Source organism: Anarhichas minor, unplaced genomic scaffold, assembly GCF_050575085.1.
Source record: "Anarhichas minor isolate MPS153535 unplaced genomic scaffold, ASM5057508v1 ptg000027l, whole genome shotgun sequence".
NCBI lineage: Eukaryota > Metazoa > Chordata > Actinopteri > Perciformes > Anarhichadidae > Anarhichas > Anarhichas minor.
The window spans coordinates 20,644,441-20,670,960 of NW_027466473.1; the positions used below are offsets into that span (position 1 = coordinate 20,644,441).

Here is a 26,520-nt window from a genome sequence, read left to right on the forward strand (position 1 = left end):
CAGAATGCTGGAATGAAATGACCTTGCCTTTGTTTTTTTCTGTGTCAATTAGCTTGTGATTGTTTTATAAAGCACAATTTTAATTAGAAGATGCAGTCATTTAATTTTTAGAGATTCAAATTGCCCAACAAAAGTAACTAAACCAACTGACAAACCGTGAACCTGGGACTTTTGCGCCCCAGGGGATCTGGACCTAGGGGCAGACAGCAGTTCAGTCATCACTGGACAGACAGTTGGAAGGAGAGTTGATTATTATGGGTGTAGCCTGAATGCTTATTTTATAATGATTACTGGAATTGGATGGACAAAATGCCTAAGAAAAAAAATATGATCTTTTAGCTTTTCTGTCTTAAAAAATGCATCAAACAATGATGATGATCGAATAGCCCCATTTGCAAATATGTTCTCCACTGAGGGATTATGGGTATACAGATATACTGATTTAAAGCCAGAGAGATTGTTTTTGCTTGGTCGACACCCCTGCTGAGCTCAAAAGAAAACAGACGTGCTTCCAAGGTTTTGTTTCCAGGAAGCTGCTTTTGGCTGTGAGATTAATATTTATTTACTGTGGTTTTGGAAAACGAAGTTGTGTGCCATCTGGTTGAGCTACAAGCTTCCTCTGAAAAATCCCCCACAGACTCGTCCAATAGGCAGAAGAGGGATCCCGCTAACGGAAAGGCATCTAAGCCAGTAGAAGTTGTCTGGATCACCATCAATCCCTGTGTAATACTAAGGGAACACTGAGAAAGGACTGCGGCCGAGGCACTAAACCAACTACTTCTCAACTGGAAATAATTGTTTGTGCCAACAGTACTTTAATCTAACAGCACAGAGCAGAACTGTCCCTCGTCCTGCAACTACATCCAAATGTAGTTTTAGTTGTGATACAGTGGCATCCTGGAGCTTTTACATGTCTGAACCACTTACATGATTGTTAAAAATAACTTTGAAACACTAGTTGACTTACTGGAGGGGTCTGGTCTTTACTCAACCAACAAATTTCAGCACAGGCCTTACATCAGGAAGGTAAAAAGAGCTTGTATATACAATGCAACGTGTATGAATCTATATCAAAGGTCTAAGTAGAATTAGACACAGATATAGCTTGATCTTATACATGAAAAAGCAGCTGAGCAAACTTTCATACCTCTCAGTAAGCCATTAGTTTCATTGTATTCCAGTAAGACATGGAAATAGCCTTCCTGCCGTCTAAAACTACGATACACTATGGAAACCAGAAAACAACTTATGCCTCTTTTTACTGTCAAATCAAACATTTTTGCACTTAAACTTATATTTATATGTACCTACTATAGTGTGCTGCAGGGATCACATATTTCATAGTTGGCATCACGCTGGTTCCCTCACCAAAAAGCCAATGGGATTGTTCAATTGGATTTTAGATTATTGCAGAAATGAAGGTATGTATTGTGTGTGTTTTCCTTATTTTGCTTTTTACTACGAAAGTCTAGCAACACGGGTCAAAATTCCACTCGTTACATGTATACAGTATTTTGAAAGGAAACTTCAGTCTTCACAGGAGACAACTTAGGTTTAGGCAACAAAACTACTTGGTTAGGTTTAGGAAAACAAAGTGCTTTGGGTTGAAACAACTTCAGAAGTGCTGTTACTCAGGACAGACCCCACGGGACAAATTGTTGACTTCTCGTTTCACACGGGTGACATGTCTTTATTTTTCTTTCTTTGAATCAGCGCTGTAAGGACAGAGGTTATCATTCTTTACAGATTGTGAAGCCATCTGAGACTTTAGTCAATTTTATTTATACAAACCAACATAAAATACAGACTTGACATTATCATTGCTCTGCAGGGGCAGCTGCTGCACAGCAACCTTTAAATGCAAGAACAACTTTATATTTTCCTCTTCACCATGTCCATAAATATAGATTTTTTTTGTGTTCTGAATTTTTTTTAGCAAGCTATTAGTTCTCAGATGTCAGTGTTCATCAGTTTAAAACCAAAAGTGGTGCAGCTGCATAATCAAATTTGGTTAACTAGGATTTAAGGGTAGACAGCGAAACATAAAAATTGTATAGAGTAACTCCTCTCTGTGTTGGTATAGCATTGTTGGGAAATAACAGACTATGACAGAAGAAGACATATTGTGCATTTGGTTGTAGGACTGTTGAATTCTTTATAATTCCACAGGCTGAACTGAATCAAACTACATCATGGCTTTCTTTTACTCAAGACTTTCTCATGGGGTTGGATTAGAAGTGCAGCATTAGTTCAGCAGGCACGTTTTGGACTTCATCTGTCTGTCCACTGTCTCACTCTGACTCACTCTCAATGAGCTACATCACCCTTTCTAGTTTTCTAGTCTCAAACAAGCAGAAAGTTCCTGACTGAATTATTTCTGGGTCTCAGTAACATCTAAGTACTCCGGTTGTCCCATTAAGAGCAGCACCCATGGATTTCTCTTACAATATTAAAGAGTCTCAGTGTGTGATGTTCTCTAAAGTGACATTTAAGACTGTGACAGTAAATCTAAAGCTAAAATAGTCCATGCTCGGGTATGGGTTTACTTGTGGTTCCAAGAAATTAGCAAAAACTGTTGAAAATGTTTCACAAAATTCTAAAATCTCTCTAAATGCTTTTTTAAAAATGGGATTGTTATTGTAGTTGAAGTGCTGCCTCATCCATCGTCATTGCATGTAAACACAAATAAGCTGTGAAAAGTTCTCGCAGAAGTGCTCTTCAAATAAAGTTATTGTTATTATTCAGCACCATTACTTCCCCCGAGGCTGCTTCCACAGCCAAGCGTATGAGTGTTTATGGTTCGTGACACAATTATGATTAAGATGTTAGCCTCTCACAGTGAGGGAGAGAGGGAGGGAGATAAAGAGAGAGAGAGATAAGTAAAAAGAAGAGGGAATGGTGTAGAGAGAGCAAGAGAGAGCAAGGAAAGGAGACGGGCAATTTAGCATCACTGTCTCTCTCCTGGGATAAAGGCGAGCCGCTCACCGCTGCCCTGTCACTGTGCTGGTCTTTACATCTCTTTCCCACACAAACCCAAACAATGTTTTGTTTTTTTTAGCCATTTTAAAGTCCCAATGCTCTTCTTACACGCTATATCTCCAATAATCTGTAAAGTAAACTCACTATTTAATATTTGTCAGTGTAATTGTGTCTTTCCTAAATTATTGAATCATAGCATTTTCTTGTGTAATTAAACAACACAAAGCAGCTGCTTGTAGCTGTGGCACAAACGTTATAGATTGATGGATAGATTGATGTGTGTCACGTGCTGCAAGCTTACAAAACACTGAGCAAGAACTAAATATCAGATGATGAGGTACAGTTTCACAAACTCAAAAAGGAAGATCTCCAACTTTTTTTAAAGAAAGAAATTCACTTAACAGAAATGGAAACATTGTTTTCTATCTGAGCCGTCATGTTTTTTTTCAACACAAGATGTGGTTCCTCTGTCCTCATCTACAGTTCAGTATCATATCTGACACATAGGGCCTACAAGCACAGGCTTTGCCAAATTATCCTAATCATGTGCTCAACATTGCCGTTGACAAGCATGCTAAAGCCACTAACGGAGAGGAGGAGAAAAAAAGCTTTTCTGTGTTCGTTTAAAAAGAAAACCAAATAGCCCAAAGTTACTCCGCTGTCTAAGTGTTCATTATGCCATCCAGTCAGGCTTGGCCCCGGGCCTGCATGGCCTCACGCCTGTACGGCAGAATTTACCAGTGAAATTGGATGTTTTCTTATTCTTTTGTCATTTTTTTTTTTGCTCTGAAAAAGGAGCTTTGTCAAATCTTGAACAGGTTGGAGCTCTCATTAAATTGTTTACTGTTATTCTCTGACCTTTTTCAGTATCTGAATGTATTAGCCACTCTTGTCTCATCTGTAATGGCCCAGTAAGCAGCTGCAGCACACAGCAATGAAGGGCTGTGCTGAGTATGTGGCCTCAGTGTTAATGAGGGGCAACAAAGTGGGACAAAAGGCAGAGGTGCTGGTGCACTCCGAATAAGGGTCAAAGAAGCCTTTATTTACTGAGTGCGATAAATTCACAAGCATTTATCTCGGTGACTCTGGTGCACAAACATTAAAGGACAAGTCTGGTTATTTCAGCGTCTTACTTTTGTAGTTTTGTCCATTGATCCTACTGGCAATTAATTGCTAAGATCTGGGAGCAAGACAACATTGCTATCAGTAGTAGTAGTAGCAGCAGCAGTACAATAGTAGTGTGGTGGCAATTTCCATTGAATAAAGTACGAAGTCAACTTTCATCCTTCTGTAAGTTTAATTCAAACGTCTGCAGCCGGACTCACAGCACAGTTATAAATAAATTACATACGCAAATGAGTAAAGGACAGAGGAGGAGGAGTGTTTTCAACACTGGATACTGTGGAGTACACATTATCTTGTTCTGGAACAAAACTGCATCTCACAGAACAATGTAGGCCATCTTTTCTTGTTCTGTTCTTGGTCATTGTGTAAGTTACTAAAACTTGCTGTTTGGAGAGACATAAAGTCTAAGAGAATGCATAAGATCCTGGAATTTCCATTACAGTAGCATAAAAACAGAATTTGAATGTTAAAATATGCATATTAAGTTAAAGAAATGTGTTCCGTTCTCCATCTACTGAAAGGGTTAACCTTAAGATAAACATGTAGTTGGTGGGGAGGCTGTTTTCACCACAGTTTCATCAGATTCCTTCTGCTCTTTGCCTCCACTGGCATGCACTGCTTCAGTGCTACCCTCTGTTGTTGTTGCTGAGCGATAATAAAAGGTTGAAAAAAAATACAATACAATAAAAACCAATTGCTCAAGGGGCTCTTCAGACGAGGAAACAAGACAGTTAATGGCAATGGAGGAGTGGTAGGGAGCAATTCAGGACAGTAACTACTGGATCTCTCCAGTCCTGGTTAATGGCTGAGGCGGGTGCACAATACAAGGAGAAAACCAACACGTCTAAAAACATCAAACAGAGAAAGATTCCAAAAAACACACTTGGTGAAAAGACGCAGAGACAGTCGTGTATAGAAACATACAGAAACATGCTTATTAGCGCAGTACAACCAAATAATCCCTAAAACCATTAAGAGAAGAGCTAATACTTGTTCTCTCCTCTTTAGCAGTGATATCTTTAGTAACTTTCCAGTCAGACGATCACATTTCTCCACTAGCCTGTTTGCCCACACATTGCAACGGCCATTAAACTGCCTCTGGCTGTCGGCCATTTTGTATCTTCATACATTTGGAGGCTTATGAGCCCAAGTAATGGCGTATCCATTGGCAGCAGCCGTTGGGTCCTGGTACTGATCCACATGTTGTCTATAAAGGTCCTAATGGGGAGCTGCCTGGCTATTTGGCTGCATAATTAACCAATAACATTTTGTAAAACCTAATTTCTCCCTCTAATTAGAGACAGACTTTGTTTTGGGACCATTGGGCTTCCTTCGGGCTTTCTGAATGAGTAGTTGGCTGAACAGGAGGCACCATTGGACAGCAGCAGTGGAGGGGAAAAGAGTCAAAAGACCAATGATTTGATTTGCCTCCAATTCCCCACTTATTTATTTCCTTCCTGGCTTTTCAACTCCGCTTTCTTAACACACACCTCCACACTTATGAGAGTGGCCATTACTTAGCTTGTAACCAAGCACCATTTTCTTTTCTTAGTAAGCCTGTAGCCTAAGAGCTTATTGCAAAGCTATCAGTACTCTTTGTGCATGGAGGGATTGTCTATAGAAAGGACATGAGAGGCGAGTCATATTTCATTATTGCAGTGCATTTATTTGATGTATGTATATGTTATGTGAGAGAAGTTAGATCCACAATGTAATACAGCAAATGTGTAGAAATAAGAAACATCATAAAAAGAATACATTTATACAACTTTGAAAAATATCATCGATTTGTTATTGTGTTATAAGTTCTACTTTTGTCTGTTTCCTACAGACGGTCAACATTGGTTTATTTTAACCAATCAGACCAGAACAGGTTCCTTCGGTAATAACAGATTTTAAAGGCACTAACAAATGCTGCCGTCCTGCCAATAACGACGTCAGAAAATGGTTGTTTAATATATTGGTGTGCAAGTATACCAGATATTTATATTTGTATGAAAAACATTGACCATCAGGACACCATGCATGTTCACCTCTGGGATAAAACATCCTTGGCCGAAGCCAGAATATCTTCCTAGAGACCTGATTTCACCAAAAGCAGACATAAAAGCCCCCATTTCTGTTAGTAATCATGATGCCATTTATGAGTAGGCGGAGCATAGGTAGGACGTTTAATTCCCCGAACCGCTAGTTAAGGATGCCCAGCAATGTCTGTTGGCTTTTTATTTCACAATGGCTGAAAAAAAACATTTGTTTCTCTCATTATGTATGGTCACTAACTCTCAGGGACTGAGTTACTTGAGAAAGTTGACATCAACCAAAGGGACCATCAAACTCACTCCTCGCAGTGAGTTTGATAGTAAATTTAATTTAAATGGCTTCGTGCTTCATCCACACACTTCCATCACAATGTAAGAACGAACATTGCTTCATTCACCAGACAAGTGACAACTTTGTTCAGATTATTTTCTGTTAACAGTGCTGCATGACAGCATGGCAGAGTTATAGCAAGCTAGCTAAGTAGCCAGCTGTCCACTAGTTGGCTTCCTAATTCCACTATGCTTTTATACTACACTGGTAACGGGGGATAAAAAGTCCAACATCCTATTGGCAACATATCTCTAATAATGTAGCCTGCTGTGGTGCAGCAGCCGTGACGGCTTAAGGTTAGCAGAAGGCTAAGCTGATCTATTAGCAACATTTTCTTTCCATTTCTGAAACCCTTTGCTGGTATTGTTGCTCGCTAGAGCCTTGAATCACAGTTTATCGTCACTTATGCATTCAAAATCGATTCTAACAGTCAAGAACACAGCGAGATGTAGTTTGGATGTGACTTTAGCCCGTTATTGTGAGGTAATTCTTGTTTGCCTCCAGTGTTTGCTTTGTTTTGCCTCCAGCTAACACTGTGACGTTATCATTGTGTTGGCTGTGAAAGGGTCTATCAACATGGCACCACCGCCAGTATAGTTTCTTTTTTTTAAACTATCCACCACTGTTGTTATTGTTGTTCAGTGTCTGCTGTTGACCTTTCTCCACTGCCTTCATCTCTCATGGATTTTACTGCATCTCGGTGATGTATGACATATTGAGGAAGAGCGCACAACCAACTCTCCAACAGGGTAGCTGCCATACGGCTCAAACCCCTGTACTCTGCTCACATAGGGATGTGTAGAAAAGTACAACTAAATTATTACTAAACTTTATGTGTGTGTGTGTGTGTGTGTGTGTGGATCGTATAAAGGCTTACCTGAGAAGTGACACATTTACACATGAATGCTTGAGCACACACACTTCTCCATCTGACTACTGAACAGGTGACACTTTTGTTGGTGTCACTGTGAGTCTTGCCTTCCTGCCAAGCTGCTGATGCTGTTTTCTCTACAACACCTGGAGATGTTTGGCAGCTTCTGCAGTATTCTGTTTTTTACCCTTTCCTTTCGTCAAGGACATTTATTAGTTTACTTTATTTTAAATTTCCTGAAACAGATTAGTTGAGGGTTTCACATACCACTATCGATTCCAATAAATGCCATTTTTAATCAAACATTAATCAATTTTTTAAATAAGAACTGTGTTACCATTTGCATTTCATTTGACTGGCTGACTGACTTCTGTCATCCAAAATGCTAGAATTGCTTTGATAAAATATGCAACAAGAGCTGTTGCAAATTTACAGTAATTAAGTTATTCTAGTAAACAGACAAGCAGATCTTGATTATTCAGCTGTCCTGTACCTTCCCAAGGCTGTGTCAAAAATACATATATTAGAATTACAAAATACTACCCAGTTGATGTTGCATATATATATCCTCTCTTTGCTTTTGAAATGTGGAGATTTATTCAATGCTGTTCTCCAAAACTCTGTTTCAAAATGAATCTCCTCGCTGCTATCTGCTTACCAAATTCCACTGACATGATCGTTTTTAAGTTTTAGTTTCAGGGTCAGTTATCTGAGCTTGTCACACCAAACATGAAAAACAAAAACAAAAAAACTCCTTGATGTAAACAAATGTCAGAGTAGCCCTGTCGGCTCAACTGGATCTTGTTCAAATGTGTGATTGGACAGGACAGCGGTTTGTTCCAGGGTGAACAGTGTGTCTGCCATGACTGGCAGCCATATTTGGAAGCTCTTTGCTGTGGCAGGTGCTTGAGGATGGAAAACAAAATCAAATGTGATGCAGGATCAGCTGCGTTATTAATCCCCACTCACAGGCTGCAGGTCTTTATGAGGATTTTGCCAAAGAGCTAATCAAATAGCCTTGGTTACTTTTGGCTTAAAGCAGACCCTAATGAGCTTCAATCCGTTGGTTGTACATACGTTCCATTTGTGTAAACACAATATCTCAGGAACGCCTTGGACCCAAGGATGAACTAACTCAAGAATGAATATGCTAATTATGATAATTTCACACAAATGTCTAATGCAATAAAATGATTAAGTGATGACATTTTGAACAGACATGGGTGTAAACTGCAACTTGACTGGCTGGCAAAGGCATATTACTATTAGTTTACTCTCACAGTACTGATTTCCCTATTTTCTGTCAGCCTAGACATCACAGAGATATGGTTCTTCATCTCTCTGCATCTCACGTCAAACAAAAATGAAAATCCGAGCGTACACAATGAGATTTCCCTGTTTTTTTTTGGTTTTTTTTACTGACTGATGCTTTGGATCCTCCTCTGTAGCTTTCAGCACTTTCTCAGCGGGCCCCTGTCTTGTGCCATTTGTTTCAGTTAGCGCATAATGTGTGCGGTTGTCAAAAACAATTGGCTTCGGTGGTCTGAGGCGTGCACTCCAAAGCACGGTGGACAGTAAATTGTATTTTTCCACAGAGTTATTAGGCCATTATTATGGAGCTTGAAGTGAACAATGCCTCCACGTCTTCACAGACAGACAATTAGAATCATCATTAATCGGCACTATCGGCACATCAATGGGGCAGAGAGGGTATATTGGAGTTATAGACCACTTATGGGGCAATCAATCAATGCGATGGCTAACTAAACTGTCTTTCATCGTGCCTGAACTGAGTGGCTGGTCAGTATTGGAGTGCAGTGTGTGAGAGGAATGTTTACGGCATGTTATTTGTACTGATGTTCAGATGTACCCCATCTCTTATCTTAAAGGTCGTTTTCTACACAGTCTCCACAGCCGCATCACAAATCTCCAATCAATCATGGGTAGCTTCACCATGGAGGCCAAATGGTTTCAATAATAGCTGAATACATTTAGAGCCAGACAAGAGAAAGTACTAGCTAACACAGTGGGACATTTAGCAGCTAAAGAGACATACATTTCTCTCAGGAGACCAAGGAGCTAAAGGAAGAAGGAATAGTGGACTTAAATTCACCAGAACTCTAAAATAATATTGTTGCTCCGTGTCTACTGGATGTTTAAACATGCAACTTTGCAGACTTGTTTGCTATAAGTTTTCTAAAATGGCATATGTCAATGTTGCATGCAAAACAAATAAATGAAAATAATGCAGCTTTAACTTTCTACAAATTCTCTCCAAGATCTCAAACCATACAATAATCTGTGTTGATTCCCTCACTGCCCAATAGCCCAAATGGAGCTGAATAATTGATTAACACAGTCAGTGCAAACCAGGATGCAAAATGTGAGAAAGTTAGAGACAAAGATACTGATGGAGTTTGACTGAGACTTCGTATAACCTCAGCCGTTAAAATGTCTTCCTTTTTTCTCTCTGTGTCTCCTCTCAGATGACCCAAGAACAGTGCACTCATAGGAACAATGTCCAGAGTTCAGAGAAACCACAAGTGTACAAAGTGGGAATATATGGCTGGAGGAAACGCTGCCTTTACTTCTTCGTCCTGCTGCTGATGATCCTGATCCTGATCAACTTGGCACTAACTATCTGGATCCTCAAAGTCATGAACTTCACCATAGTAAGTCACTCTTTTATATCTTTTTTTCCCCATTGAATCTTAACATCTGTGTGTGTGTGTCTGCGCTGATGTCTCTCTCTCTCTCTCTCTCTCTCTGCCAAGAGGATCATGAGATTGTGAGTGAGTGAGTGAGTCAATGTGCATCTATGTGTCTCTCCGCGGCTAATCTCGCATTCTGCTGCAGCAAACTGCATATTTTCGGTGGCCAGTTCTGACTGATTGCTCAAGGACCTCTCGTGGTTGCAGAGAATCACACTTTCTCAAAACACCGTTTTATTGCCTGTTTTATACTTCCATTGACTGCCTGCTGACTCCTTACTCACTATTTCTGGGCGGTAGTTGCTGCTAGTGACAACCCAGCTGAGTGTATCTCCAACCCCTCTACTGCTACTCTGCGACTTCAAGACGACCGCCTGCATACATCGCCGCTTATTTTTTGAGTTTGAATGAATTGTGCGTTTTACAACCCCTTACAGCCCATCTGTGTCTAGTTGGTAATGTGGTCAAGTGCTTGCAGGTTGGTTTCTGCAGTGCTCCAGTAGCTGATTGTAGATACACTACATGTGCCTGACTAAATGTGTAGGGCGTTTGAGTGATGATGCCCTCAGTGTGTCTTCAATGTGTCTGTCGTCGGTATGCAAATCAATAGGTAAAGAGTCATGTTAGTAGTTTTCTGTGGACTTTATGCAGCTATGATTGATCTTAAGTCTAAAATACCCTCCTCTGGACTATGAATGATGATATTCAAATTGTGATAATTCAAAAAGTCATCATGCTCAGTATATTTTTTAAGAAATGTAATTATGTCCGACAAGCATAACCCTTGAGGGAGATTATGTGTTTGGGCGTGTGTGTGTGTCAGCCTATTTGTCTGTCCACGGCTAATCTGGCATACTACTGGACCCATATTGTTTGTGCTCATTCATGAATGTATGCTTAAGGACCTCTCGTGGTTGTGGTGATTCACAGTTTCTGAAAAATATATATTTTATTGGCTGTTTATACCATCATTGACTGCTGACTCACTCCTCTTAACCAAATGGAAGGGGCCGCAAGTGATAAACAACTGCTTTAGTTTGGAGTCGTATTTGTATACCACATATCTTGACCACATACTTGAACTAAAACACTTCAGTTTGTGGTTACGCCAAACAGAAGAAGCAGATACAATCCTGATTCCTGAATCCTCATTCAGTCAAACATCAAAGCAGTGATCGTTGCAGACACATCTGGCGGAGATCTGCACTCTACTGAGTGCACTTTCCTAGTTGTAATCAATGCGTGAACTGTGAATTTGGGGGTTGGGTATCCACATGACGAATCATGTGTGACATGTGCCCATTGAGACAATACAGTACTGCCAAGTAAAGGACCTGGCTTTATACTCTGCATCACTTTATTGATCAAACTTAAACTCATTTACAATCTTCATTGTTTCCAGCTGCATTCTTTCTTTGCTTCTCGTTCACTGCTCATCTCTGTCTTGTGAAAAAAACAAAATCAAACACCTTTTGTTCTCCCCATCTGGGGTGCATTTAGTCTAAGTGAACCAGAACGGAGGGATACAGCCTCGACTCTGAAGCTGTCGCCCTGCTCCTCTCCGCTACACCATGCTACTGCCGCTGTACACCAAAACAAAACAGCTCACATATGAACCATTTTAACTCGGGACCACAGACTTGAATAGGTGTTTATATATTTTGTCTCCCTTATTGATTCATAGTTATCGTTGCAGAGTTGTATTGCCACAGCAGTTCCATTAACAGCGTCTTGTTCTTTTCTTTTCATGCTGATAACCTTTTAGTTGCTGGTTGTTGTTTTTTTGCACGACCAACTCTTCGTCAGATTGTTATCGCAACAAAATCGAATGTACAACAACTTAATTTCCTGTTTGACACTGAAGACATACTGACACCGGGGGCCAAACGCGTGAAACGTTGTGCTCAGTAGGTTCAAATCTCTGCAATCACAAAGAAAGAAATATGCATGTACACAATTGCCTTGTTATCAGCAAACATCAGGGACGTAATTCATAGCGTTAATATTAAAAATTAACTTTGCAAAGGAGATGAATAAAAACAACATGGACAGGGAAATAGAATGCTGCTTTCAATGTCAATAAAATAAGTTAAGCATTGTGCTTTTGATAGTCATATGTGCAAACTGCAAATAGTCATACCCAATGACTGTCACTCTCAGTTCTCTCTTTAAAACCATGTGTACACTGAGGTATGTGTTCCCACAACTTTTATTTTGGAAATATCACTTTCTGTGTTGGACATGGCCAATCATGTCTTTGTTTTTTGTTGTCTTGGTACATCTTTTATCCGTCAGGCCCCAGATGTTTGTGGTTTTATGAACTGGGGATACAGTCAGTTTAATCAGGTTAGGTATGTGAACAATAAAAAAGATGTTTGTGATGATCGAATTATGCCACTCCCCATCCACGTCTGCAGTACTACTGTCTTTCCAGAACCCTGTGAGATTATCTCTGTTTTACTGCCTCGTTTCAGATTTACTTTCTCTTACTGTCCCTATCTGTCTGCTCTGCGCTCTGTCTCTCTCTGTGCTAGTAATCCTCTGTGCCTGCGATGAGTCAGATACAGATGCTACAGAGTACGGCGCACACACACACACACACACACACATTTATAAAGCACATACAAACACACACATATGGCCGCTGCTGTGAATAATGCATGAGGTCTGCTGCACAGTGGGGCTTTAATATGAGATCTACATAAATCAGAGAGCAGTTTCTCCGATGATGAGCTGTATGTTGTGACAGAGCGCTGCACTCGGTTGTAATGTTTTTAATGCGTCTCCCTGCAGATTACGGAATAAGAAAAACATTTTGAAATGAGGTGGATAAGTTTGAAAAGGAAGCTTGTTGCACCATCCTCCCCCAGGTGACTGTCTTGCAGTGATTGGCAGGACACAGGTTCACCTTGTTTTTCTGTCCTCTCACATTGGTTTCCATTCAGTTTCAAATCAGATCACGGTTGCTGCTGTTCCTCAGGTTCTTAAATATTGGCCTATTTATTGTTGGACATTGAATGAAGACTGGCACATTTAAGAAGAGAAAAAATAACTGACTAAACTCAAGCTTGCAGATATCTTTTAGAGTTTTTTCGCGTCCATCACTCATCCGTGTCATAGAACAAATGCACTTCCACTTTTATCTGATGTAACAATCTGTATCAGCTCAGAGTGTCTTGGTTTGAGTGAGTTGGAGGAGGAGCGTTGGAGATGAGGGATGTTAGAGGTACAAGAGATTAAATATTTACTGTACACCAACTGCAATTACAGAGGCATGTGTGCACAATGAATATGGAAGTGGACATTAGGGAGAATGCAGTGTTGGTGTTTGTGGGACGATGCGAGTCTACATGCACAAACTGTACAATCTGTTTAAAAGTTTATGTGCCATAAAAAGTCATTGACCTCGAGCAAGTTTAACATGTGTTGTCAAATCTTACCACGGTCTCAGTACTGTATACATATGTGTGTACACAAATCTGCATGCGCTCAAATTTCAAGAGTTTTTAAAATATTGATGTAAATATGACAATGACACGCACACTGTTCATCCCAAGGATGAAGTTGTAGCAGCAGAAGGGATTCGTTTGCACGCGTGCAGGATTTCTTTGCAAAATAGTTTTTTTAGTGCGCTCACAAAGCACGCCATGCGGGGAGGTGTCTGTGTCTGCCAGCACCAAGGGCTCTGGAGGCCTAAGGACAGAGTTACAGCACATTTGTGTACAGTAACGAGCAGGGGAAATGTCTGTCTAGCTTCCATATGAGGTGTCTCAAGATTTAAGCTATACACTTTTATTGGACATAATAAATGAACTTGCATCACCACACTGGTGTATTGTCAAATAGTGTTATAGATACAATATGACATACTTTTATCTTTTTTTTTTTTTTCAAAGATGGCCACTTTGCCTTTTCTTCAGTCCTCTGCCAACAACTACATCTACACGGCTAAAAATACATGTATTAGGACAGGCAATTTAGCCCTTTCACCAAAACAACATGAATGTGTGTTCACTGGGTTCTGTCCTTTAGATGCACTGCTAGCTTCTTGTTGTCTTGTTTCCTCTGAGTTGGAGTTCAGACCTTACTTTTAGTTGGTCCATTCTATCCATAAATGGATTGTTGTCCCTCATAGAGAGACTGGCCTCTGCTCGTCTTGGGGATGCTTCTCCACCGTAAACTTGAGCAGCCGGTGGAGCCTCTAGTCGAGTAAAGGGAGCCCTAGTGGTTCGGGAATAAACATTGTTATCACAGTATTCCATGGTGGAGTAAAGTCTGTAAAACAAAATGCTGTTGCTCAAACCCATAGCAAAGCCTAAAACAAAACATCAAGTGTCCGATTCCCAAACCCACAATGCACCTGAAATTCTGCCTAAAAGTACATTTACCGTTTGGGTTTAGCTCTCGTGGTAGATCCTTCATAGTTTAAAACTGCAGTGTGTCCTTTTTCCACGAAAACAAATTCACTTATTTTGTATTTATCATTAATCTACTGTAGCAAATATGTAGCATACAGACTGCTACAGTGGCCAATAATAAACAAAAGTTGTATATAAATGTACTGTATATTAAATAGGGTTCCAACTTTTTTACTCCCTATACTACCACAAACACAATCCATTTTGCAGAAAGTGTGCACCAGTGTTTTAGATGTTCAGATCCTCTTAGATTAGACGTGTTCACACACATCACTTCATAGCGTTTTCTCCATGCGGGCAGTGCTCTCCACTCGTATTTTGAGCTATTACGAAAATGCGTGTCAAGTCCAACTTGAGAGCTCCCCGCTCTACAAATGTCTCTCTAGATAACCTGCATTAGCATGGGTCAACAGCTTATTAGTTGAGTGCTGTGCAGAACACACAGCAGGACACCAACAGACACTTCTACACAGATGCTGATATGTCGAGGCATGTGCGTATAAATGAAAAAAAGTGTCTGTGTTCCGATTCTGTAGGCATATACATATGTGCTCATACTGTTCATGCTTGGTGTGATATTGGTCCATACCAAACTATTTAATACTGTAAATCATACGTTACATTTTTGCCGTCGTAAAAATGTTATTTAACTACCTTTGAAGTTTTTAATCTTACATCAACTCCAGCTTATTGCAGACTGTGTACCAGATGGAGTGGAATGCGTAACATTGATATAGTAAATAAAGCTCCTAAGGCTGAAGCAGTAGCATTGAGATGGGGAGCCCACAGTTGGCCTTCATAGTCAGGGTCAGAAACTAAGAGAGCTCAGAGCAGAACAGTCATTAAAAGTTAATAGAATTCCCAAAAATTAGAAATGAAGGTTTGAAAAGCTCCCAATTGGTCTTAATTAGAAGCAGCCACGCTCATTTCACCCTCCAATATTTTTTATTAAGCTGTCAAACACAGCAGTGTCAATACAGCTGGTGTCCCCTGTCAATCAATCAATGCATCACCCATACAGATACAATGAATAGTATGATGATCTTCCAGCACTATCCTCTTGTTAATGATCCGCAGAAGATTTCCAGTAGTAGTGGAAGTAGTGAAGGGCCTGTGGGATATATTGATATGTTTGTCTGATATGAGATCTGCAGCTTCCTTCATAAAGTCGATCTTTGATCTGTGAGTTTGTGACTGTTATGTTGGCGTGTTGTTGCAGGTATGTCTGCGTGCACATACAGTAAATGTCTGCTGTTTGTCGTGCAGGTGTTTATGAGTGTTTTACTCCTCGCCTCTGTCTCCAGAGATCTACAGCTCACCCGGCTGCATTTGCAGCTTCCCATCATGTTTAATAGGCTCGTTGCAACAGCAGAGTCAGCTGGAGACTCTCAGATTGAGACAGATTGAAGTGGCTGCTCCTCAAGTACATAGCGGTCCGGACTCGGAGTCTGTGTGGTAATGAGTAAAAAGAGTATCGACTGCCCTCCCTTCTGGGTCCTTCCACTCCAGTGAACCAGGCCTTGTTCACCGGCCTGAAAGGTGGCCTGGAGAGGGCAGGGATTTGGCGTTACTGCCTTGTAATGCTAATATCAGCAGCACCTCTGTCAAATGACACTATAAGTAGACAAATTGAAGACATGTCGGATGACTTCAAACAACAGACCACAGCTCGTATTTATGCAAGTGGTCATTTTACATTACAAATGGACGAATCTACAGACATAACAAACAAAGCAGTTTTACTCGTTTACGTGAAACATGTGGGACGGGGACTGACGGGAACAATTTCTCTGCACAAGAGAGCTCCCTATACTACGACTGCAGAGGACATTTTCAGCTCAAGCTCAAACTGCACCATCTTTTCATCCACGATTTGGGTCGCAGCTTGTCATTAAGGGGTGATGGTGGGTCCCGCAGCCAGACCAGTTGAGAACCACTGTCCTAGAGGATCACAGGAAGCACATCATCGGATCTATAATCATCAAACGCTGCTGCTGAGACCACTGGAACTTTTTGCCTGAAGCAACGTCGTATTGAGTTGTTTTCTTACTGCAGCTGCTTTTCTTCTTGTGAAGCATTGTGGTGGTCTCTGGTGGAAGATAAAGAGGAAAAGGAGGACTTGGAAGATGGACTAGTCAGTCAAGGAAACAGGAACACAAATGGAAAAGCAAATATGGAAATGATTCCAGTCAGTAATTAACAAATCACAAATACTCAATTTGCCTACAAATGTTTCAGACAGAATTATATTATATATGAATGAATGAATGAATATGGCCGCCTCTCTGACCATCCTGATACATTGTCCTGCTCCTATTCTATTTATCTCTAAAGCCAGGGAATCCTACAATGGCCCTTTCAAATTAGAATTAAAAATATCACTCATTTCATCACAAAAAGGACAAACTAAGCAAATGCTGGCCTGTCAGAGGGAAGTTGTAGCAAAAGAACACACTAATATAGTTTAACTGTTTTAGAAACTTTTCCATTAGTTGCAGACATCCTGTACGCACGGTATGTATTCAAAGGTCTTTATTGCAGTTGGTTGACTTACAGGGTGCCATTATACTGGCAGATAGGAGTTAACTTTGTTACTGCAGAGCACTTTAACAGGACAAACAACCAGGGATGGTCTGCCTGGTCTCTGCTGCCAGGGAGAGATTAATGAAGGGGAGGGGGGGATAAAAAGCTCAAAACACTTTCATTTTCTGTGTCTGGTTCCCCACTGTAGCCTGTACTTAAAGTGGAGTGAGGTGAACTGTTGTGACTGCGTGATACGGCTCACTGCTCCTGGGAGACAGAGCTGAAGCCCGCAGTGGGCGGTTTGCAGCAGCTCCGCATTGGGCCATTGAACCAAGAGCCTCTGCCTCCCAAAGTCCCAGAAGAGGCCAAAGCGGGGCCCAGGCCAGTGCCAACAACTCTGACATCCGTGCCCAGCGGGTGAGCTTGACCTCCCCCCCCCCCCCCCCCCTTCATCCAAACCATCAGCACTCACAAAGTTCACTATCGGATGTTGTTTATTCATGTTTTTTGCTTTAGTGAATACAGATTTCAGCAGGAAATTTGGCAGGTGTCATAGTGATGTCTGGGAATTTGTAGTGGGAGCTTCTGTCTTTTTTTTTAATCTGGTCATTCTGCTTGGCAGTCAAGTGGTTTTAAACACTTGTACAACCCGTCCAATGTTCTCGTTTGGCTTTCTTTCTCAGACACTCTCTTTGTGTCTTTAAGCTCACCTTATACCTGTAAACCAGTTTTTGTACCAACTTTTGTTTTGTAGTTGTACTTTCAAACTGAATACGAATATTTTGTGTGGAAAAAGAAACATCAAGAATCAGAAAACCAATCAAAATCAGATAATTAAGAAACCCAGGTCTAAAGTCTAAGGGATTCCTCAATCAAAATAACTTTGAGGTTTCAATTCAAAATTAGATGTATTTTTTACGACTGCTGCCTTCTTCTTTTTCACAGCTAAAGTCATCCAAAGTCATTTTTTGGAGCTTAGATCATGTGTATTGTTTAGGTTTTGACTGAACCTTCAGGATGCTGCATTTCTTTCATAATTTAGGGCCTTGAGTTCTTTAGTAACCTTTTGACTCCACCCTTTTTTTTACGGAAACCTACGCAAGTATATCTATTTTTGTGTAGGTGGAGAAAAGGACGAGCTACAACATGAGACCATTCTCCCTTTGCAGATAGCAGTTCAGTCGTGATGCATTTGAAGACACTTAGGAGATAAACATCCCTGGTGCCGCTATGGATTGTTGGTGATGGTGACAGAAGAAAGAGCAGTAATTTTCCCTCTGATTGTAGCCTGCCATCCTCCGAGCAACATTGATAAGCTTTTTCACGGGTCTCACTCATGGAAAAAGAGGGCGGGTGAAGAGAAGTCAAACAAAGAGAAGATGAAGAAGGAGTAGGAGGAGGAGAGGCAGCTGATGATAACTGCTTTCGACTACATCTAAAAGAAAGAACCCCATTTTAGCGTTTCTTACTTGTTGCCAGACTATAATTTTACTCTGATCTTACTGACCTGAAATATTTATGATGCTACTGACTTAATTGGTTTTATTGGGCACCATTACCAGTGATGTCCTCGGGCATGCTTTCAGTATGGATGTTTTGCAATCCTTTGCCAACGTTTTTTATTCTGGATTTTTTTTTTTTGGCTATAAGAACTGGAGGTGCAATAAAACGTAACTTTTCATTAGCTTATGGTGTTATTTTATAAATTCTGACCTTCATTTCAGGACGCAAGTCTTCAGTCATCTTTTAAATGAAAATGTATGAAGTTATGTCTTTCCATTGCAAAAATGCTCTATGGATCATATTTGACTTTTGCAATTTTGCGCATGCATCTAGTTTTAATTTTAACTTTCATATTTATTGTTTTTTACAACTTTGAACTAAAAAAAAAACATCTGCAGCACTTTTTCCTCATCTACAGCATTAAAAAAAGTCAACTATTTAAAATGATATATACTGATATATGAAATCCAAAATGCAATTAAAATACCCTTTTTGCAATGATAGCCAAAACAACAACAATAAACATGCAGGTGGTTGGAAAGTGGAACTTTCTCTGTGAGAACAAATTTAAGGGAACCAGATAAAAAGTAAAGTAAAGATTACCAGCCAAGGTCAAGCCGCCAGCAGTTTTTCTCATTCAGGTCCAGACTCTTCCCCGAGTGAATTAGTCCAAAGCTGCATCCAAACAGCCCATTCTTGCCACTTGCACAGAATGCAGAATTGGCTGCTGGCGACATTAAATCGTATGCTGTTGATGAGATCGGAGTTACCGGCTCTCATCGGGGACAATTACACCTCAGTACCTCCAGCAGCCTTTACTGAAAGGTCAGCAGAGAGAGAGAGAGAGATGGAGGTAAGAGCCATGAGGGAGACGGAGAGAGAAAAGAAGTCGACCCAAGACTGTCGGCAGGCTGTTTTCACAGTTCACGTACAATTCATTTCAGAAAAATGAAAGGAATAATGAGAGCGGGACAATAGGCACGCAGCGCATTTCGGAAGTGTGAAATGGAGTTACAGGCGACGACACTAATTACATTTGAGGCAGAGTCTGTTAACTTCATGAATTCAGCGCTCAGGGGACAACTAATAATGCTCGACTTCAAGATTGTATAGTCCCTATTGGGGAAATAAGGCGGCCACGAAATGTATAATTACAAAACATGAAAAGATAAAAACATCGAAACATACGGAAGTGAAAAAGAATCTGGCAACTTGCTGGCTGAGAGATATTTGAATGAATATTGTTTGATGCCCTGGAATGAACAATCAAGGGAATTTGAAATCGAGTCAATGACGATTGCTACACTTCCTACTGCTGTGAATCATGGTAATTAAGCTAATTGGTGACTTTAATCTAATTGCCAACAAAACGTTTAGGAAAAGATTCTGCTGATGATTTTGTTGAAAGTTGGAGTTGCAGTAAGACCTGAGTTCTAAAATATAATCACAATAATTATATCATAAAACGGACTCCCTATGTTACACATACAATTTAAAAGGAACTAAGAAGCAATTTCATAGCAAGACATTAGAAGACAGTAGATACACACCTTTTAACTACTAGGCCTGTTTTTAGCCCCCTGCTCGGAAATTGCATACTCCTACTCCTTTGAGTACACTACCCAAACTACAAGGTCTATTTTAATAATTTTGATGCTAGAATACTGGTAACACTTGTGAGATGTGTTGATATACATTGACTGGTGTATATGTTACTGGTTAATATAGAAAAATAAGAGATTACACAGCTGAAATTGAAAACATTCAGCTCCGCCTGGAAAAAATGCACTTTCAGTGATAAAAGGTTATTGAAATAATGCAGTATGATCCCTAAAAACTTTCCCAAGTCATAGCATAACTGATCAGTAGTTATTACAAAATGGTTAGAGTGGAATAAAGTGAATAATAAGAGGTTTTTATTACAAAGGGGTCAGGCGAGGTCATCATTTTCGAACCAGCTGTTGCAGCTCTTACATTGTACTTTTATACACTATATAACTATATATTTCACTTTCTTTATCACTCATATGATTCAATACATCCAAATACAGATAATAGGAATCATATTCATATTCATAACATCATCAGAGCCAGTTTTGGCTGTCATCTGTAGGATTTTCTCATTGCATGGGTGTGTGTGTGGCTGGATCTCAGCCTATCCTCGGTCGATTTCCAAAAACAACCCCTCTTTAGACGCGTCATCGTCTTAGGAAGACTCATGCCAAATTTGGTGGCGATCGTCAAAAGATTTCGTACAATAAAGTTGCCAGAAGTGAGGCGTGTACCCCGGCGGAAATTTCCGGTCGCAGGCAGTCTGACCACTCGCCCAAGCCCCCTTGACCGCTCTTATTCTGGAAACAAGTCGGAAGTCAACAGTATGCAGTTGGCAGCAATGACTACAGCTTTGGAACGGAAATTCCGCGACGTTATTATCCATATTTTGAGAAAACTTGGGCGCATAACCACGATTTTTGTCGGCGAAGTTCAGCATGAAGGTACGTTTGATCATCCACAACGGTTTAGTGCTTCTACGGATCGTAAAACAGAAGTTAGTTACGTGTTCCGCCACGTGTGCTAATGCTAATAAATGCATTGTATGACTGGGTAGCTGTTAGCATGAGGGTACAAACATTGATTTACTGTACTCATAGCGCCGATTTCTGGCCCGGATTTGGTGCTTTTATGCCACGATATTGTTATACTTATATGAGTAGCCTATAGTTGTCTTTGGAGTTTATAATAAGTGACTTATATGATGTTGTTGTCCACACGTTGCTATTTCATCCAAAAAAAAAAGTGGCCGTGTCCACACTACTGGCTAATAATCATGCTATTTTCCGCATTTGATTTTGGGGTACCCTCAACACGAGCGCCCCCCAATTGGGGGGCGCTCGTAGCCAGAAGGTTAACAGTAAAATGAGCTCTAACAAGGCACCTAATCACTGGAGCGAACAGGGGATACCTTTCCCCAATATTTCAAGAATGGAAATAAATCTTTTTCAATCATCGTTATTGACCAGTCACCCCCTGTATTTGTGAAGCCAGCTCCAGATTGCACTGGATGAGTGTTTTTACCTGAAAAGTTACGTTTGTACCTGTCGAGGTAAAGTAGGACTACTAGTGCTGTATGTCATGAGAAATGATGTACTTCCCACAGTTTGAGTTCTTCAGTGCAGCTCATCAAGGTGTCTCATTAGGTGAAAAGAAAAAAAAAAGAGCAGGAAATCAATCTGGTCTTGTTCCTGATAAGACGACTTGTATGGACAATCGTGTCCTGTGCAGGACTGAGACTTTGCAGGGTTTCACTCCAACAAATGACTCCATCACTGATTAGCACACCTTCGAGCAGCCAAGTGGGACTCGTCAGTGAAATTACCTTTGGATGTGATTGGTCGGAGGGAAAGCCTGCAGACAGTAAGCCCTCTGGCACATGCTAACTCAAACCTGCCCAAAACAGAGAACATGAAAATTACAAACGACAGGGGAAGGAATCAAGCCTTCTGACACATAAATGTGAACTTTCTTGGAGGTATAATTACCTCGGCCACCATAAAAACCCTGCCCTGTCAGATAAGACCTTAACCATTGGGGAGAGGGTAAGGGAGGCTCAAACTGTCGTCTAGTCTGTCCAACAACAGAGTGTCATATAGAGTGCACAAAGATGAATTGAATTCAAGCTCTGGGTTGATTAAGTAATTAAGTATTGTGCTTGAATTATAATTAATTAAAAGCACATACAACAATATTGACCTGAGTGCAGACCTGCTTTAAAAGGGAGTTGAAATGGGTTCAAGACAAGTTTGTGATCTAAGAAGGCATGAAACTGTGTCGAGCATTTGAAACCTAGCTACAGTAATGATCCATCCATCACACTGTCTGCTGTGGTTGGAGCATTATCAAGTCTGATATTGACAGAGTTGTGATGAAAGAAACAAACTTGTATCATCACTGTGGTAAAAAAACAAAAGAAGTAAGGAGTAAGTTCTGTGTCACGTGAGTTCAAGTTAACAGGAAGATAAATACTGAGGTTATGTTGGTATTCACAAAACACAAAAAGAAGCAGAAAGGCTCTGCCAATGAGGCATCAGGTGGCTAATGTTCGAGATGAAATGATTGGGACCAGAAAGTCATCAAGCGTTAGACTGAAACACTAGCTCCCCCTTTCCATAATTGCTGCTGCTGACATACCCTAGAGCAAGGTCTTTCACACCCACACATGACATAATGATGTGTGACCAAATAACCGAGCAGATATGGAGTCACTTCCTGCACTCTCGGTCCACCCGTCTTCATCAGCCGTCCGCGATGTTTTACTTTTCTGAATCCGAAATCCTGTAATTGGACCGCTGATCTCTGGGGAGGAAGAGGCCAGAGCTGCTTTTGTGTCGACTGAAACTGGCATTGATCGATATGTCACTTCCTGCTGATCGGTTAAAGCGAAACGCTAACATGAACATTGTAGTGCTCACGGCGGAAAATGGATGTGAAAAGCAATACTAGGGTAGAAATATCCAAACACACAGGTACACCAAGCAGGAGAGCATTCTGAGATGCATCAAAGTCATCGACCCAAACTCTAGAGACGCGTCTCATCTCTTTGACTTTGTCTCCTCTCCGTTATTACTTCAAAAGGTATCTCGGTTCCACAGGGTTACACACTTCCTGTTTGGTGTTGTGCTTCCCCGGTAATGGTCGGAGTTGCATCAGCCTTCCTTTTTTGAAGGGTGTGTTTCAAGAAATAAGCTTAGCTCAGCACTTCTTTTTAGTTTGTTGATGAGATATGGCTCAATAGTGATACTCAGCAGCACTTTGGTCAAAGGTGACAAGTTCCTCGAGCCTTTTGATGTATGACAACCTCCTTCACTTCTTGCATCCTGACTGATGCTCTAATCAACACGTTGTCGCCCCTGAAGATGATGGAAGATTAAATTCAAAAGAAGATGAGGGAAAAAGGGACAAATTAGAGAGGGCCGAAAGACAGAGGGGAAAGAACAAAGAGCAAAGGGGAGAGATTTTAAAAAGTACAACACATTACATAAAGAAAGAGGAGAGGTAGTAGGTAACAAAAAGAGCAAGACATTAAACAAAAGGAGTCAGTAAGTGAGTCTAAAGAGACCTAAAGAGATAGAAAGAACAGTAGAAAAGGAGCAGAGGAGAGGAGAGGTCAGGGTTTTTCTTTGAAGTGGTGTTGGGCTCCCAGAGGACTACAAAGCTCTGCACTTCTGCTCTTCATGGGGGGATTGTTCCACTGCTGTGTTTCATTTAGGTTTGGTTTTTAGACCATTTTTAAAGCATCTGAAGAGTTTGCAAACAACTCAGAATTAACAAGGATCAAACAAAACAAAACTGTCCTCCATCCTTAAAGAAAATAGCCAGGGAAAACAGTTATTGACTAAATAACTAGTACAACAAAATTACAAAATTGCAATCCTGCTCGAGGTTGCTGAGGTGACGGTGCAGCTTTTGGGAACAAAGTCATCGCTTTTATTAGCACGTGCTGCCATGTTGATATTCTTCCTGGACTCTCTCGGACGCGCTAATTATGAACTACCCTCGAGAGCTCAGGGGAGAGGTGGCGCTTCTGTGCCGTAATTACCCAAGTTAAAGTGAAAATCTATTAAAATGTTTCCTCCTAAACCCTGATTTTGAATGAATTAATCAAATTGATTTATGGCACAGCTCTCGTGGTCGTAGAAGTAGAATAGTGTGGACATTGGATGAGTTGTTCAGGTGGCAGTGAGAGCTGTTGTCAGCAGATATTATCTCTGCCCCTTTGATGTGCTCCTGTCAGTGTGGTGATCTCTTGTGTCATGCAGATAAACACTGTCTGTCTTGTGTCCCGCTGTGGAGATCGATATCAGCATCGACTCATCCGGCTGCTATTATGTCCAGCCTAGCAGGGAGGGCAGCACGGTTTTTGTGCTTCACTTGTAGGTGGTCCTTCAGAAAGAACTCAAGTCTCTGAGTCAATGACAAAAATGCTCAGGTTGAGGCAGATATATATTTTAGATGAAATCAGTCCAATGTATTTGTGCCCCTGCAGAAAAAATAGAAGCCCACCATGCTGTGAAACTGTCTGAATCTCTTTCAGTCGCTTTCTTTACCGTGTTGCTTCGTCTTTACTGTCTCCTTTATTTAAAAAAAAAAGGTTATGAATGAGACCAAGTGTTTGAAGAATAGACGTGCAGCTGCTTTTGATGACTCCCTTGAATGGTACAAGCTCCCTCCAAGACGTTCTTATCGATCCCATCACAGAAACCGTACACACCAAAGCTTTGCCTTATCTCAGCTATAGCTGATCTTAAACTAAAAACAAGGCTGGTTTATTTGTTTTCATGTAAATCTGTGATTTACTTGGTCTAATAATAAGCATTTTCTGAGCTCCCAATCACAAGATGAACATACTATGAACTAAAATAAGTCTAAAGTAGTTGTTTTACAACCACGTTTGGTTACAAAAAAAATCAGTGGAACTGTTTTCATTGAACATAAAAAACTGTAAGCTTTACCATAACATAATCATTTCCAACTGCATACATGCATGTAATTGTCCCAAGGCTTACAACAAAATACAACCACTTTTATTTGTGTTGCAAAACCTAAAAATGTAATTACAAAAGGGAGGATTCAGTGCTGCCATTTCATACATCTTCAAGACGAACCTAGTATAGTGATTAAACTATCACAGATCATATATTTCACAGCAAGAGGTTCATATCTCATTTACAGACCTCGAGGATATCTTCTCAGAAAAAGGATTGATGGAGATGTGCATCTGTGAGGTTTGTGTGTGTGTGTGTGTGTTGCAGAGTATGTGTTTTGATCATTGAAAGAGAGAGAGAGTATCTCGCTGCGTCTGTTGTGCAGCGTTGTGTTTATGCATGACTTCCCTTTGTTCAGTAAAGTCCCATAAGGTAGAGATCAGAAGCCGGGGGGGGGGGGGGGTGGGGCAGATTAAGCTGACAACTTCCAGTCGTACTCGCCTGACTTTTTCCTGATGGGGGATTGGAGGGAGATAACATTGGGAGAGTGCACATACAATTCTCCACACAGCCCGGCGGACTAAGGCCATGTCCACACTACTCCGTTTTTACTCCGTATTTGCTACGTTTACACTGAGCAGCCACACTACGCCGGAGTTTTGGAGCACCCTAAACGGAGGAATCTGAAAACTCCGGCGAGGTTGGAGGTGTTTGAGAACTCCGGGGTTGCGTTTGCGTGTGGACGGTCGGATACGGATGTGCTTAGAAAAAATTACGCCCACACCCATGTTCGCTACTGGATTGGTTCTTGGCAACCATGACGTCTCCGTCCCCGATTCGTCACACTCACTATCACATGACCCGTACCCGGAAGAAAACAAACTGGGCTACCAGCGATTCATTTCAACATGGATAACTAATTGCAAGTGTTGCTGCTAGCACAACAGCTAGCAGCAGCTATGCAGTAAAAGCCTGCATTTCTGTGGAGGAAGCAGCTGTTATTGGAGTGATTAGCGAGCGGCGTGACCGGCATCAGCCCTATGGAGCAGCTAGTTGTTTTTAGATTCTAATGAGAAGACATGCTGCTCTAACGTTTTACTTCTTCCGTTTGGTAGCCTTGAGAGACCTTAGTCTGTAAGTATGTATTTATGGAGCATGAAAATATGTACGTAGATATATTCTATTCGCGTGTTTCGTATAACATTTGTGTTGTATTAAATGCTAATCGCGGTTAGCATTTCTCCATTGGCGGTAATGTTAAAATTAGCTTAGAAGCTAGCTAGGCGGACATGTTACATGCTGGCTATATCATGGATTGTTGTTTTGTATTCGTGTAATGTGTATAGGGACAGTTCGTAAAGCCATATTTCATATTGTGCTTCCACAGTTTTACAAATAAAGATTCACACTGAAGTCTTGAAACTCTTCTATGGATTCCATGGTCTTTATTTCACGGATCTACTGTTAGCAATCTGCTAAGCTTTCCTGCATGAAGGAAGAGCAGAATAGAGTGAGAGACGTGTGTTGACCACATGTAT

At 40.8% G+C, this 26,520-nt stretch overlaps 1 protein-coding gene across 1 annotated transcript in view; it reads left to right on the forward strand.

The window, feature by feature from the left end:
* sgcd (sarcoglycan, delta (dystrophin-associated glycoprotein)) overlaps positions 1-26,520 on the forward strand; it is a 107,842-nt gene that overhangs the window by 10,369 nt on the left and 70,953 nt on the right. The window contains exon 2 of the mRNA XM_076102427.1: positions 9,832-10,017. Coding sequence (XP_075958542.1) covers positions 9,832-10,017 — 186 coding nt within the window. The remainder of the gene's footprint in view (positions 1-9,831; positions 10,018-26,520) is intronic.